The 16,308-nt window shown below is 29.4% G+C and overlaps 5 protein-coding genes and 1 long non-coding RNA gene across 6 annotated transcripts; 1 reads left to right on the forward strand and 5 right to left on the reverse strand.

Moving 5' to 3' along the window:
* Positions 1 to 78: 78 nt before the first annotated feature.
* Positions 79 to 2,176, reverse strand: LOC103571881 (odorant receptor Or2-like). The gene is made up of 6 exons (XM_053742506.1): positions 1,797 to 2,176; positions 1,450 to 1,702; positions 1,285 to 1,391; positions 697 to 1,005; positions 363 to 641; positions 79 to 302 (listed from the first exon to the last, which is right to left on the reverse strand). Exons 1-6 carry the CDS (start codon positions 1,992 to 1,994, stop codon positions 234 to 236), a joined length of 1,215 nt encoding a protein of 404 aa, XP_053598481.1. The 5' UTR covers positions 1,995 to 2,176; the 3' UTR covers positions 79 to 233.
* Positions 1,613 to 3,096, forward strand: LOC128668808 (uncharacterized). Its single transcript, XR_008404426.1, has 3 exons — positions 1,613 to 1,714; positions 2,523 to 2,806; positions 2,925 to 3,096. It is a non-coding gene; the product is annotated as an uncharacterized LOC128668808 (long non-coding RNA).
* Positions 3,097 to 3,201: 105 nt separating this feature from the next.
* On the reverse strand, positions 3,202 to 5,239 carry LOC103571882 (odorant receptor Or2). The gene is made up of 6 exons (XM_014441940.2): positions 5,042 to 5,239; positions 4,254 to 4,506; positions 4,089 to 4,195; positions 3,678 to 4,007; positions 3,331 to 3,609; positions 3,202 to 3,270 (listed from the first exon to the last, which is right to left on the reverse strand). The coding sequence occupies exons 1-6, from the start codon at positions 5,237 to 5,239 to the stop codon at positions 3,202 to 3,204; spliced, it is 1,236 nt and encodes a 411-aa protein (XP_014297426.2).
* A 904-nt stretch (positions 5,240 to 6,143) lies between these two features.
* Positions 6,144 to 8,728, reverse strand: LOC103571790 (odorant receptor Or2). Its single transcript, XM_014441999.1, has 7 exons — positions 8,675 to 8,728; positions 7,748 to 7,990; positions 7,420 to 7,672; positions 7,256 to 7,362; positions 6,845 to 7,174; positions 6,500 to 6,778; positions 6,144 to 6,439 (listed from the first exon to the last, which is right to left on the reverse strand). The coding sequence occupies exons 2-7, from the start codon at positions 7,943 to 7,945 to the stop codon at positions 6,371 to 6,373; spliced, it is 1,236 nt and encodes a 411-aa protein (XP_014297485.1). The 5' UTR covers positions 7,946 to 7,990; positions 8,675 to 8,728; the 3' UTR covers positions 6,144 to 6,370.
* Positions 8,679 to 12,626, reverse strand: LOC103571789 (uncharacterized). The gene is made up of 5 exons (XM_008550083.3): positions 12,308 to 12,626; positions 11,786 to 12,226; positions 10,312 to 11,719; positions 9,449 to 9,866; positions 8,679 to 8,988 (listed from the first exon to the last, which is right to left on the reverse strand). Exons 1-5 carry the CDS (start codon positions 12,375 to 12,377, stop codon positions 8,755 to 8,757), a joined length of 2,571 nt encoding a protein of 856 aa, XP_008548305.1. The 5' UTR covers positions 12,378 to 12,626; the 3' UTR covers positions 8,679 to 8,754.
* Positions 12,627 to 12,796: 170 nt separating this feature from the next.
* LOC103571791 (glyoxalase domain-containing protein 4) lies at positions 12,797 to 15,978 on the reverse strand. The gene is made up of 6 exons (XM_008550085.3): positions 15,558 to 15,978; positions 15,424 to 15,473; positions 15,097 to 15,362; positions 14,682 to 14,837; positions 14,435 to 14,610; positions 12,797 to 13,013 (listed from the first exon to the last, which is right to left on the reverse strand). Exons 1-6 carry the CDS (start codon positions 15,645 to 15,647, stop codon positions 12,903 to 12,905), a joined length of 849 nt encoding a protein of 282 aa, XP_008548307.1. The 5' UTR covers positions 15,648 to 15,978; the 3' UTR covers positions 12,797 to 12,902.
* Positions 15,979 to 16,308: the final 330 nt, after the last annotated feature.

Here is a 16,308-nt window from a genome sequence, read left to right on the forward strand (position 1 = left end):
GATTTTTCTTTATTAAATTATTTAATTTACTTTAATAATTAACAAATTGGTTATTCAATCGATAATAATTAGAAATAGTTAACAATTGATACTTAAATAGTTTTTATTAATTCTGTGGTAATATTTCTAATATTAGAGTCAATTGGATTTTTTAGTGGTTTTACATCATCATCATATTATTCTTTGACATATAATATAAAAAATAAATTCCTTATCATCGGGTACATTGGTGCTTAATTATTTTCTATTTCTTCATTCATTTGTAATAAAATCGTAAAATACGATAGTGACGTATTAAAAACCTACATAAATTTTATTTTATCAGTATAAGCAAGCGATTAAAAATAGTATATAATACTTACTGAAGTAAATGTTTCAAGAGACATGGGAACAAATTTTCCGACAGTTAAAATACATGGTCTGCGTGATCTCGCAATAATAATTAACAAGGCTTGTCTGTATGATTTTCCATATCTTGACCAAGATAAACTGTACCAATAAGCCCGATAAGCCGCTTCAGCGACTTCTAAGCTTTCGATAATTATTTCATGGCATGACCAAGAATACAAAAGTAATTGACTTATTGAACCGCTGAAAAAAACTGCACTCAGCATTGTCCGGAGAATAGAATTATCAACTCCCTACAAAAATCTGTTTGAAATAAACCCAATGGATGCGTAATAAATAACCACTCACTAAAAGTATTTGGAACCCGGAAAAACAAATTTGCAGGACACTGCCAAGTGTTTGTACTAACATTATTTGACAGTAAAGCTTTTCAATTCTTGCGATGTAATTAAGCAGTACGTGATGTAATTCAACACTTTTTCGAAGATTAGTATAAGATTTTTCAATGGGATCTACTTTTTCATTGTAAGTTGTGCAACAAGCTGTTTCCAATCGTTGTTGCAAAATTTTGAATTGTCCAGTGACATACAGGTTTATGGTGAATAAAAATGTTGCAAATGTTGTTGCACATGCACAGACACTCATTGTTGCAGCTGTCTATATTTTTATTCATTAATAATACTAAGTATGAACTAGAAACTGCGGGTGCACGAATAGTTCGAATTTGAAAATTATTCGAATTGATAGTAAATTTTTGAATTATTTGAAAATTTTCTTGTGAACAGCTTAAAACTGTTATATGTTTTCCAAACCCGGGTAAAACTTTTAAATAATTTGAAAAACGGCGAATTATTCGATTGGATTTTCAAATTTATTCGCGAACCCGTACTGTAAACTTATAATTTAAATTTAAAAAATTTAAAACAAAAAACTTACTTGTAAAGTATAAAATATTTCATAATAAGGCGTTTCTTTAAATGGAATGAATGTAAACCATAAATTGAAAGGTAAAGTTCTTTCGGATGTAGTTTTTCCATAGGATTCTAAAAAAAATAAATCAAGTAAAATTTCTACATATTGATTAAATAAAATGATATTTACCTATTATAGGAATTGTTATATATTGCCAAAGAATAAGTTGCAGTATGATAATGTAAATAATTATTATCTTGATACTTTTTTTGTTACAGTCATCCAATATTTTACGTTCTGAATCAATGTAAGGAATACTCCAAAATTTACGAAATGTATAATCATTGAAAGCCATAACTTCAGTTCTGTTGGTTACAAATTTAGTCAGCTTAAATAATTCGATAATTACTGTAATTGTACAAGGCGCTGTGTAAGAAATGGCCTGCATATTAAAGTAAATGAAAATTTTTAAAATATTTTCCACAAAATTCTAAAATTGACACTCGGAAAATACAATGATTTGATAGATAACTTACATGCAAGTCACCTAAGCAGTGATAAATATCGAACCCTTCGACAATGAGTGCAATTATTGTGGTAGCGATAGTGTAACACAGTACAATGTTTGAAATAATTTTGTCTCGCGGTTTCTCGACGTGCCACATACCGATTCCGCTCATACAAAAACGCGTGATTTTTATCGACGCGTGGTGATTAATAGTCTTCTTTTCCATTTCAGTAATACGCGACAAAATAATGACTATATAAAAGTACCGAGACTTTTGCGAAAGATAAAAGTTATTTCAGATCAAAGAAGTTTAACTTCTAAGAAACTGTATATTAGAATTTATCATTACTTCCGCGTTTTATTTTTCTCTTTCATTAAACTAAGTACTGGGTGAAATGACATTTTAAATTTTCCAGCCAATTTTTATTTCAAAATTCATTAAAATAAAGAGAATTCTTTATCATAGAAATGGTGAAATTACGTTACGTATAATTAGAGGCAGTTGTAATAACAGAGGAAAAAATTAAACGTCGGGTGATAATAAATAATTAATGATACAAAAGACATTGTATTGCGCAGATTCTTGGTGATATGTCTCCTATTCAATAGCTTAGTGTCATTTCATTTTTTACTTCTATTGAATCAAGACTACTGAAACTTTCAATATAAAAATAACCTGTCATTCAAAAATACTTAAAAATTTGAAATCGAAAATTTTATTGAACTTTACTAATTAATTTTCTTATTATTTCAGCTTATCATCACTTATAAAAAATTATTTAATTTATACTATCAAAAATATATAATAGTAATATAGTATATTTTACATATTTTTCACAAATGAAAGCTTTTATCACAAGATATATACCAAGGATCGGTACTACTTTATAACCTAACTATCTTCGGTTTGATTTATTCAAATAATCACTAAAATTTTTTCAAGAAAAATTTGGCCAGAGCTTCCATTTACTGTACAAGTGCAACATGCGCCGTTCGTTTACTCAAGTGCGAAGAGATAAAAGTACAAACCTCCTGAAGGTTTGTATAAACTGAAGTAATAAATAAAAGTAATGACCATAATTATCAAAATAATTTTTTTTAAGTTTAAAAAACTACAACTTGGATCACTACACTTTATATTTTATTTAACTTACAGTTTACACATTAAGTTCATGTTCTAATATTTAATTTATCGTCTGGATTAATTGTCCATCCACTTGGGTGAACGTAGAATCAATTATTCATCAATTATTTATCAATACTTGCATTTGAAAGAAATAAAAGCAATTAACATCGACATGTGGGCATGTATTTTGTCATGATTTTAATAAAAGTTTTTGATATTAAACTTATAATATAGTAATCGTATGCATGTATACATTGATAGACAATTATAAAAAATTAATTTCTTGTTATCGATGATGTATTGGAACTTAATTATTTTCTATTTCTTCATTCATTTGTCGTAAGATTGTAAAATATGATAAAGACGAATTGAAAACCTGCATAAAATTTTTTTTATCAGTATAAACAAGCGATTTAAAATAGTATATGATACTTACTGAAGTAAATGTTTCAAGAGACATGGGAACAAATTTCCCGACAGTTAAAATACATGGTCTGCGTGATCTCGCCATAATAATTGACAAAGCTTGTCTGCATAATTTTCCATATTTAGACCAAGACAAACTGTACCAATAAGCCCGATAAGCCGCTTCAGCGACTTCTAAACTTTCGATAATTATTTCATGACATGACCAAGAATACAAAAGTAATTGAGTTATTAAACAGGCAAAATAAACAGCACTCCGCGATGTCCGGAGAATAGAAGTATCAACTCCCTACAAAAAAATTTGCTTTATAGCGCAAAGAAACCCTTATTTTCTGTTAAATAAAATAGAACACTTACCAGGACTATTTGAAAGCCAGTTAAACAAATGAGAAAAACACTGGTCAGGGTTTGAACCATCATTATTTGACAATAAAGATTTTCTAGTCTTATTATATATTGAAGCAGTACTTTGTGTAATTCAACACACTTTCGAAGATTACTATAAGATTCTGCAGCTATTAAATTTATTTGCTCAACTGAGTTTATTTTTTCAATTTTGTACCCTTGACAAGACGTTTCCAATCGTAGTTGTAAAATTTTAAATTGTCCAGTAGCATAAATATTTATTGTAAATAAAAATGTTGCAAATGCCGTTGCACAAACGCCAGTAGTTAATGTTGCAGCTGACTGCAGTTTTATTTATTTATCATACGAACTATTAACTATGCACTTATAATTTAAATTTAAAAAATTTAAAACGAGACTTACTTGTAAAAAAAAAATTATTTCATAATATGGTGTTTCTCTGAATGGAATAAATGAAAACCATAGATTATAAGGTAAAGTTCTTTCGGATGAATTTTTCCCATAGGATTCTAAAAAATAAAAAACCAGTAAAATTTATGTATATTAATTAAATAAAATGATATTTACCTATTATAGGAATCGTTATATATTGCCAAACAACCAGTTGTATCACGATGATGTAAGCAATAATTATTTTAAAACTTTTTTTATTACATTCATCCAATATTTTTCGTTCCGAATCAACGTACGGAACACTCCAAAATTTACGAAATGTATAATTATTGAAATCCATAACTTCACTTCGATTAATTATAAATTTTCCCATCATCAATAATTCAACAATTTCATTTAATAAGCAAGGTGCAACATAAGACATTTCCTGTATATTAAAATAAATAATTTTTTACATAATATTAAAAAAAAGACATTTGAAAAATATTATGAAATTTATAAATCACTACACTGCAAAATATTGCCAGCGAATTCGGAGTGATTACACAACAATTATATAACTAATTACAATAACCATTAAATGGAAAATCCGTCAGGTGGATAACATGGTCTGGTTTTATTATGACATCAATTTCTCTCTAAAAATGAATTAGTAAAGTCACTGCGAATCAATGGATAGTCATTATTGCTACACTTATTCACCCAGTGGTCCACTTTCATACTGTAAAAATCGGGAGTGATGGATTTTATTTAAGTCCGCATTCAATTTGAAAATTTTTTACAAGCTGGTTCTCAGTGCATTGTCGCTTATTCACAGTGAATTTCACTGATTCATTTTTAGAGACAAGTATTTTAAACAAGAATAATTTTTCCAATAGATCTGGATTCCATTCAAATTTGCTTTTACTCCGATTCGGAGTTTTAGTATTTGATCAGAAAAATTTAACAGTGTAAGAACTTACGCGTAAATCACCTATACAGTAATAAATATCTATGGCTTCGACAATGAATCCAAAAATTAAGGTAGCCACAGTGTAACATACTACAATATTTGAAATTATTCTATCTCGTCGTTTCTCGATACTCCACATGCCGATTCCGTTCATACAAAAACACGTGATTTTTATCGACGCGTGGTCGCTAATAGTCTTCTTTTCCATTTCAGTAGTACGCGATAAAATAATGACTGTATAAAAGTACCCAGACTTTTGCAAAAGATGAAAGTTATTTCAGATCAAAGAAGTTTAACTTCTAAGAAACTGTATATTAGAATTTATCATTACTTCCGCGTTTTATTTTTCTCTTTCATTAAACTAAGTACTGGGTGAAATGACATTTTAAATTTTCCAGCCAATTTTTATTTCAAAGTTCATTAAAATAAAGAGAATTCTTTATCATAGAAATGGTGAAATTACGTTACGTATAATTAGAGACAGTTGTAATAACAGAGGAAAAAATTAAACGTCGGGTGATAATAAATAATTAATGATACAAAAGACATATTGCATTGCGCAGATTCTTGGTGATATGTCTCCTGTCCAATAGCTCAGTGTCATTTCATTTTTTACTTCTACTGAGTCAAGACTACTGAAACTTTCAATATAAAAATAACTTGTCATTCAAAAATACTTGAAAATTTGAAATCGAAAATTTTATTGAACTTTACTAATTAATTTTCTTGTTATTTCAGCTTATCATCACTTATAAAAAATTATTTAATTTATACTATCAAAAATATATAACAGTAATATAGTATATTTAACGTATTTTTCACAAAAAAAAAGCTTTTATCGCAAGATATATACCAAGGATCAATACTCCTCTATAATCTAGCGATCCTCAAATTTTTTCAAGAAAAATTTGGCTAGAGCTTTCATATACATGTGCAACTTGAACCGCTCGTTTACTTAAATGCAAAAGAAGAAAAAGTACCAACCCCCCTTAAGGTTTGTATAATTCGAAGTGATAAATTAAAGTAAAGAACATAATTATCAAAATAATTTTTTTAAAGTATTTTATTTATAAATTTTATTCTACAGTAACGATACTTGAAATACAATAAAACTAAGATCGATTAAAATTTAATTGAAGTTTTACAAACTACAGCTTGGATCACTACCATTTATATTTTATTTTATTAATGGTTTACTATTAAAGTTTAGGTAGAAGAATTTAATACAATATCTTAATCAATCGTCCACATACTTGGGAAGATGTTCAATTAATTATATGTGGATATTGCGACAGATGATTATAGAAAATTAATTCCTTATTATCGGGTATATTGGTACTTAACTATTTTCTATTTCTTCATTCATTTGTCGTAAGATCGTAAAATACGATAAAGACGAATTGAAAACCTGCAAAAATTTTTTATTATCAGCATAAACAAGTGGTTAAAAATAGTATACAATACTTACTGCAGTAAATGTTTCAAGAGACATTGGAACAAATTTTCCAACAGTTAAAACACATGGTCTGCGTGATCTTGTAATAATAATCAACAAAGCTTGTCTGAATGATTTTCCATATTTGGACCAAGATAAACTGTACCAATAAGCCCGATAAGCCGCTTCAGCGACTTCTAAGCTTTCGATAATTATTTCATGGCATGACCAAGAATACAAAAGTAATTGAGTTACTAAACAGCAAAAATAAAGAGCACTCCGTGATGTCCGAAGAATAGAAGTATCAACTCCCTACAGAAATCTGCTTTATTGCGCAAAGAAACCCTTATTTTCTGTTAAATAAATTGCAACACTTACCAGGACTATTTGAAAGCCAGTTAAACAAATGAGAAAAACACAGGCCAGTGTTTCAACTAACATTATTTGACAATAAAGATTTTCAAGTCTTATTATATATTGAAGCAGTACTTTGTGTAATTCAATACACTTTCGTAGATTACTATAAGATTCTGCAGCAATTAAATTTAACTGCTCAACTGAGTTTATTTTTTCAATATTGTACCCTTGACAAGACGTTTCCAATCGTCGTTGTAAAATTTTAAATTGTCCAGTAGCATAAATATTTATTGTAAATAAAAATGTTGCAAATGCCGTTGCACAAACGCCAGTAGTTAATGTTGCAGCTGACTGCAGTTTTATTTATTTATCATACGAACTATTAACTATGCACTTATAATTTAAATTTAAAAAATTTAAAACGAGACTTACTTGTAAAAAAAAAATTATTTCATAATATGGTGTTTCTCTGAATGGAATAAATGTAAACCATAGATTATAAGGTAAAGTTCTTTCGGATGAATTTTTCCCATAGGATTCTAAAAAAAAGAAACCAGTAAAATTTATTTATATTAATTAAATAAAATGATATTTACCTATTATAGGCATAGTTATATATTGCCAAACAACAAGTTGAATCACGATGATGAAAGCAATAATTATTTTAAAACTTTTTTTATTACATTCATCCAATATTTTACGTTCCGGGTCAATGTAAGGTATATTCCAAAATTCACGAATTGTATAATCATTAAAAGCAATAACTTCACTTCGATTAATTATAAACTTGCCCATTAGAAATAATTCAACAATTACATTTAGAAAGCAAGGCGCAGTATAAGACATTTCCTGTACATTAAAATAAATGTAAATATAAGTAATTTTTTCTTAATCCGAAAATTTTTACTGTGAGAATTAACTTACGCGTAAATCACCCATACAGTAATAAATATCCGTAGTTTCGACAATCAATCCAAAAATTAAGGTAACCACAGTGTAACATATTACAAAATTTGACAATATTTCATCTCGCCGTTTCTCTATACTCCATATACCGATTCCGTTCATACAAAGACGCATAAGTTGTATTGACGTGTGTTGATTTATAGTCTTCTTTTCCATTTCCGTAGAACGCGATAGAATAATGACCGCGTAGAAGTACCGCGACTTTTGCAAAAGATGAAAGTTATTTCAGATCAAAGAAATTTCAAACATCTAAGAAACTGTATATTTGAATTTATCAATACTTCCGCGTTTTATTTTTCTCTTTTATTAAAATAAGTAGTAAGTGAAGTGACATTTGAATTTTCTTAGAAATTTTGAACATTGGATTTATTCAAACAAAGAGAATTATTTATCATAGAAATGGCAAAATTTGAAGTATAGATAATTTGAGGCTGCCTTAATAAGAGGGAAAAAAATTGAACCTCGAGTGGTCGTTAATAATTAATGATACAAGACATTGTATTGCGCAGAATGCACCTGACATGTCCTCTGTCCAATAGCTGAGTGTCATTTCAATTTTTACTTCCGTTACATCAAGATTGATAAAGACTTTGAACATAAAAAAATACTTCTCACAAATTTCTGACGTTTTGTTCCGTACTTTCATTTTTAAATTTTAAAAATTTTAAAACTTGAAACTAACAAAGAAATATTCAATTATAATAATTAACATTTTTTTTAAATTACAGCTTCGCATAAAAAAAATATTTAATTTGCGGCATCAATTAAATAAAATATGCAAGTGGAATATGTTAACAAATAATCAATGATGAATATATACGAATGTATATAAAAATTATATTTTTTGAGGTATGTATAAATGGAATTAATAAAAAAGTTTATTACCAGATTAATTTTTTCAGTTTATGTGAATGTTTTATTGACATTTGTGCCCTGGCGTGAATTATATTTTACAGTCATGATATTTAAAATATAACAAAACCAAGATCTATTAAATCTTTGCCGAAGTAATGGAAATTGTGAGTGTATAAATGAAATACGATTCCACCTAAAGATACAGGACAAATATCATTCGGTCGTGCGTAGAAGCAAATAGTATATAGTGCCATTTCTAACTCCGGTGAAGTTCCAAACAACATCGTAGCATTGGGCTTCACTATACCAAATAATTCTATGTTAATTTTGACAATGGCTGCATTCTGAAAAAAAAAAATAATAAAATTATTAATTACTTTTTTTGTCTGTGACAAAGAAAATCATAAACTTTTGAATAAAAAGCGGGAAATTTTAATTTTTTAAAAATTATTTTACTATTTAGTATTCGTAATTACTTTTAATAATTAGTATTAGTAATTACTTTTAATAATCAGTATTAGTAATTACTTTTAATAATCAGTATTAGTAATTACTTTTAATAATTAATATTATTAATTACTTTTAATAATTAATATTATTAATTACTTTTAATAATTAATATTATTAATTACTTTTAATAATTAGTATTAACTACTTTTAGTATAAGCAATTATTTTTACTAATTATTATCAGTAATTAGTAATTACATAAACTATAAATAATTACTATTATTTATAATTTATTTAATTAATATGAATTTTATTTCGACAAATTAAATAGCAGAAATTTATTTAATAAACTTACAGCACTCAGATCAATTTTATCAACAAATGACAAATAATTAAAATTTTTTTGGTACTCTTGATAATCATAATAAATCCAATTTTGACCGCCAATTATCGTAGGGCCTTCATACATCTCGGCCATAAAAATTCTCTCAAATCCCGAGGTTGACTTATCGATTCTACTCAACCAGATATGACGCAACGTATCCTTGACCTCATAATCATCTGGATCTACATAATATTTTTCTTGCAACCATTTAATAGTCGATTTCATAACTTCTGTATCAGAGATTGCATTTATAAAAGTGCTTTCCATTTTTCTTGTAGTTTTCGTTATATTTTCCTTGTTTGTTGAATTTATCTGATAATTATCATAGAGCTCGCGAAGCAATTGGACGGTCTTGTATGCGTAGGTTTCTTTATTGACATACAACAATCTAAAACAAATTATTAAGTAGTTTAAATATATATAAAAGATTTTTACTCATTCAAAAAAAAACGCCTTTTTCTTTTTTTTCAATTATACGGGAAATATTTTTCAGAATGAAAAAAAATACTTCTAAAGTTTAAGCTCAATAGCGCAGTCGAAACTCCGAGGAAACATTTTTCCAACTTTGACCTCGAATAACTTTTGAAAAATTAAATTTAACGAAAAATTACAAGAGACCTTTTTTGTAGAGCGTTCAATTTTAAATAAAATACCTATTGATTTTTCCAATCCACTGATTCGCTGATGAGTAAATTTTCAAACTTTAAAAAAATTTTCCCATGTTATTTAAACCGGAAATCAGTATTTTTTGTCATCCCGAACATTCCGTATAATAAAAAAAAAAAAAAATTGTCGATTATTTTTAAAATTCACAAGTCGTAATTTTTACTTACGGTTGGTTTGTTTCGTCTATTACATTTGAATAGTTAGATATTTTTTTTTGGAAATTAAGAACGTATGTCTTTGGTAACTTATTCATTTTATCTTTCATGAATAGATGCTCAGTCAAATTTAACAATTCATTATCACTAATCCAGTACTCTATTTCCGGTATCACTGGAGGTGGAGCAACATTTGAAATGTTCTGCGTAATGTTAGAATTTTCCGAAAAATTACCGAGATTTGGATACAAGTTGTTTGAAAAATTAGTAGGAACCGTTGAATTATTTTGTACATATGTTGTATTGCCGTAATTACTTGAGTTTCCGGATCCACCGAATTTCGGTGGAAAGTTTACAGGAATATTATTATTATTGTTGTTGGTACTAGTTCCTGGATTAGGTGTGTTCAGATAAATGTTACCTGGATCATTAGGCGTGGGAGGAATACTGGAACCGTAATTTGGTTGATTAATTGAATAATTTGGAATACTGGAACCGTAATTTGGTTGATTAGTCGAATAATTAGGAACATAAGTTCCTGGATTGGGACTTCCGCCTATTGGTCCAGTGACAGGAACACCATTATTGTAAATGATGGTGGTGTTATTGGTAACTGATGACTGAGATCCAGAGTAACGAGTATCAGTTCCATAGTGATGATAATGCGGCGGTGCTCCGTAGATGAGTCTGTTGACACCAGCGTTTACTCCAGCATTAATAGTCGAGTAAACTAGAGCTTCTTTGACCATCTGTCCTAGTCCAGGGCTGCTTGATTTGCCCGGTAGTACAATGACACTTTGCCCGGGTACAAATGGCTGAGAACTCACGCCACCGTAAACTGGGGGGTGTAAGTAAGTCGGCTGACCTGGAACCGCTGGATGATAATTAGGAGGTTGTCCAGCTAGTGGGTGATAACTAGGACCTGAATATGGAGGAGGCGGAGCGTATCCTCCATAACTTCCGGGAGGTGATCCGTAAACTGGAGGCGGATGGTAATTATTTGTATAACTTGGATGGCTAGGAGTACTTCCTAATTTTGGAGCCTGATACGGTGGCGCGATGGGATTTGAGTTTGGGTTGAAACCAATAGGAGTGTTTGGTCGAGGCATGTCGACCGGATGACCTGTTGGATAAGGAGCTGGAGGTTTTGATGAATTTGGCGACACAACTTTTGGAACTATGGGCTGTGGTTGAAATCCCGTTGAAGTCGGAGGTTTAATTGGATTCGGTGCAGGGGGATAAGGAGCTGGAGGTTTTGGTAAAGTTGGAATCACTGGTGGTGGGGGTGGACCTGAAGGTTTCAAAGATGGGTTTGCCCAAGGGGGATAATTTGTTGGTGTTCCTGAAGGTGCGTTATGAGATGTTGGTACATTGACTTTGTGAATTGTCTCTGAATTGGGGTGGCCGATTGGGTTTGTACCTTGTAATAATAATAATAAAGCATCAAATAAATATTTTATATAATAATAATAATTTTAAGACTTACTTGGATGAGAAGTACCTCTGCTCTCATGATTAATTAACATGCCACTGCTGTCCTTAGGATTTAATGGAGCTGGCGGTGGAGCTTTAGGAATAGCTGGTGCTGAAGGTGCTGGACGATTTACTGGATGATCATTATGAGTAGCCGGTGGACTGTATACTGGTGGCGAAGGTTTGTATGCTGGAGGACTGTATGCTGGTGGTGAAGGTTTATAAGCTGGAGGACTGTATGCTGGTGGTGAAGGTTTATAAACTGGAGGACTGTATGCTGGTGGTGAATGTGAACTACCACTTGGACGTGAACTACCACTTGGACGAGAACTACTACTTGGACGAGAACCACCACTCGAACGTGAACCACCACTAGAATGTGACTTACCAAACCAACGGGAACTTACTCGAGATCTTCCAAAACTTTTAGGAGATCCTTGAACTTGACTGATTTCTTAAAATAAAAATAGAAAAAACAAATCAATTGACTTGAAATACGTCAAAATAAATATTAATTTATTGTAAGAGTACAAACCATTATTGATAATTAAAATAATCACGACAAAAGTTGTAATATAACATAAACTATTTTTCGAAAAGATCATTGTCGCTGTTGACAGAGAACTGACTCTTCGAAACTCGTCAATTCATTTATGTAAGCTATTTACTGATATATTTATTTATATACACTAATGTTATCACTTGAAGTCTTGGTCATTCCCCATGGCGTCTTTTAAGACGAAATATGCGATTAGTCATCAGTGACCTTTTATCTTAAACGATAATAAAAGAAAAAAAAACGAAAAAGGAAAAAAACTACTATTTAAAATAAATAATAAAAATATTTCCGGTGTTGACTGACTTTAATATGAAATAATTTAGCATATATAAATGACGCATCTATATGTAGTATATAAATCGCACAACTTGTAGCTTTAATTTTAAATGTCCGTTTAAATAAATTAAGTAAGCTGGGAAATTTTATTTTGATAAAAGTATCGACTAAGATAAATATTAAATAATATATGTTTTTTTATCAGTTTATTATAAATTTTATCAATTACATTGTGATCATATATTCCAAAACCCATAACAAAGTATAAACTTTACTTTAAGTTACAAAAAATATTTTATGATGATTCTTTAGCAATAAATCTGTCCAAAATCGCTTCGCTTGGATAATCTGGAACGGAGAGCTTACGAAATCCCTCGTCGTCAACAAAACAAATTTCATGTTCATCCTGAAAATTGTAGAAGAAATTGGTTTTATTTTATAACACACTAGTATTTTTAGTTTTATGATGCTATATAGTAATTTATATATTGAAGACTTCAACCCGGTTATCATGTGTCTGGGTTTTCCTAGACATGTCCTAATTTTTGTCATTTTAATAATATGGTTCTTGATATTTAATGACCGTGGCTACTGGGATTTTTGTATAGTATGGCTTTTTATATAGCACAAGAAATATTTTTCATCATGAAATGAAAAAAAAAAATTTTCTTGAATCAAGAAATCCTTTTTTTTCTATGTAAGTACCAATAGCCAGTACCATATTCAATATATATACATATAGCGGGTAGAGGCATCGTCTTTAGCCACTTTGGGCCCAATTTTGGACACTTAAAAAATTTAAACATGTTCAAACATACTTTTATCACACTAGTATAATAGAAATTTTATTTTAATACTTTTTCATTAATTGAAATAAAGTTTTAAATATAAAAAATGAAGCAGTAGCCACAAAGCTACTTCTACTCTATTAACAGAAAAAAAAATTTTGAATGTTTTGATTACGATGATCAAGTTTAAAGAATAGCTAAGTGATTTTATAAGTTCATAAGCTAAGAAAATCCATCAAACGTTACTTTACTTAGTATGTGTTTAAAGATGTTTTATGCGTTTACAAGCTTTTAATCGGTGATAAATTACATAAACCATCTTATCAAGATCACGTAGATTTCTTATTTATTATTAATTCTTTTATGAGTTTATTATGAAACTTAAAATTTCCGACTTATCGAATGCCACTTCTTCTTTAAAAAGTAAACTACACTCATGTGCTTTTACATCGCATGAATGGCGTATTTGTAAATATACATATAAATACAAATGGGGTGGGAGATATTGCAGCTCGTAGTGGGGGTCAGATTGAGGGGAAATTCTGAGCTAATGGACTGACTGTATTCAAAAGTCATTTTATAAAACGACTTTTTTTTTAGAACGATACTCACCCACTAAATCTATATTTGTTTGTCGGTCCCCTACATAATTGGAGTTCCCTTTAATTAGGGCTCGGCTAAAGTAAATAATAACTTTTACTTACCACCCAGGTTTGCCTACACCATATATAATAGTACAAAATATAATGTTGTATCATTAGTTCCAGTATATACAGGTAGTGTTACATAATTTAGTTTTGTCTGTCCCTCCCTTTTGAACCTACGGAATACATATAAGGGGCCGACAGACAAATAGGCGTAGTATAAAAGTATCAAAGAAAGGACATTTGTGAGCCATCGGAACAGTGATTTAGAAACTTGTAATTTACAAGTATATTAACATACATGTTATTAATATAATTTTTTTTTTAGACATACATCGTTCGCAGCGGAGACAAGATCGCTGGCTACTATGAAAAAATTATTGTGATTTACTTACAGGATCAGCGAGAATAATAACCCGGACTGAAGCTTTTCCTGGAGTGTCCAACGTTATTAAGTCTGTCAATATTTTATGACCATTTTCCCGTATTTTTTTTTGAATTCCCGGTTGGCTGTCATAGGGAACAGAAAATGCTATTCTGCCGTAGGCCTTCCCATGGTCAACTTTACTTCCTGAATTATTTATTTCAAAATTAATTTTCCAATTAAATACTTTATTATCTTTAATATAATTAATTGATTACCAATATATTTAAATTCCAGTTTCGCTTGATGATCATCGTAACCAAAGACAACATGATTATCACTTTGTTCGTAAATTTTCATGTTCAAAATATCTTTCCAATAAGAAATCGTACGTTGGAGATTTGAACTTGACAAAGTTACTTTGACAACTGGATCTAAAAGTAAATCATTATTGTTATTGTTAATAAAATTAGTGACAGTCAACTGATCCCAAGAATTTTATACCACGACAAGTGATCCCATCGACATTCAGTTGAAAATCATGAAGATGGTTTACGAGATGATGATAATGAAAGTTATCAAACTGATGAATTAGAAGATCAGTTATCAGTAGGACTAGTTGTCAGTTGGATCTAGTCCGTAGGATCAATTATCATGTGATCAGTTGTCATGAAACCTGAAATATAAAATTACCTTTGTCAGCAACTTGTGGTTCGTTGATAATAAAATACTTGTAACCACCAGGTGCTTTGAGAACAGAAAATCCACTTTCTTCTTCTATAGGCCAGTTAAGTTTCTTAGCTCGTTCAATAACGTCTTTTGATTTGATAGTAATACCTTGAAAGTCATTACCAAATTCATAATTATTTATTCCATAATTATAAGTCAATTCAATAACAAAGTGCGTGTCTTCTGGACCATAACCGATCATCGTCTTGCTCCAACGATTATCATAAGGTCTATAAACATAAACTTATTGATTACTTGCTCAAATAAACTTTATTGATAAAATATTCGTACCCATTACATGCAGCATCACATCCCTCAGAAAATTCTTCATGTCGCAATACCTTTAAATAATTTTTATTAATTCTTAGTAATGCCAATTAAGAAAAATATACAACAAATAATTCGAAATTAAATATTTTATTTACCTTCATACCAAGAACTTCACGATAAAATTTGACAGTTAATTTACGATCTGGTATTTTAAATACATAATGCAAAGCTCTAGCCACTGCCATTGTTATAGAATTCAAAAATTTTAAATAATAAAACTGCTGATAAATTTTAAGGCGTTTCTATTCAAGAAGTTGTCACGAGTTAATTACACAGATTAGATTTTTCTAGAATAATATAATCCTAGGTCTACTGGTTGTAATTAACCTTGAATTTTAAATAAAAAATATAAATTCTTCTACTACTTGTTTATGATCCTGAAGTTAACTGACAGCTGACAATTCTCTGATTTTTTTCTTTTACAAATCAATTACAAAAAAATATAAACTAAAAATATGCATATATAGAAAATTTAAAAAACTACAGGTGCAATTTTTTTGAATATTGTTTTTGTGTAATTTTTCATTTTTAAAAAAATTCAAAAACTTCAACCTCGGCTAACTTCAGATGAGTGTCAAACTAACTGACAGGTGGGAATTTTTTAATTTTTAAATAAATAAAAAAAATAAATAAAGTCAAAGTTAAAAAATATATATTTAGAAAAATGAAAAATCTGTACGCTGATTTTTTAAAATTTCATTACTTTTATTTATTTATATATATATTTAAAATTTAAAAAATGTCATGTCTGCTATAAACTCATACTTCAGTTTTTTTGACGTTTTCATTTTTATCGACGATAAAGATGAGTTCGAAATTGAAGTTACTGTTCATGAAAATAAAATT

This window comes from Microplitis demolitor, chromosome 10 (assembly GCF_026212275.2).
Source record: "Microplitis demolitor isolate Queensland-Clemson2020A chromosome 10, iyMicDemo2.1a, whole genome shotgun sequence".
Lineage (NCBI taxonomy): Eukaryota > Metazoa > Arthropoda > Insecta > Hymenoptera > Braconidae > Microplitis > Microplitis demolitor.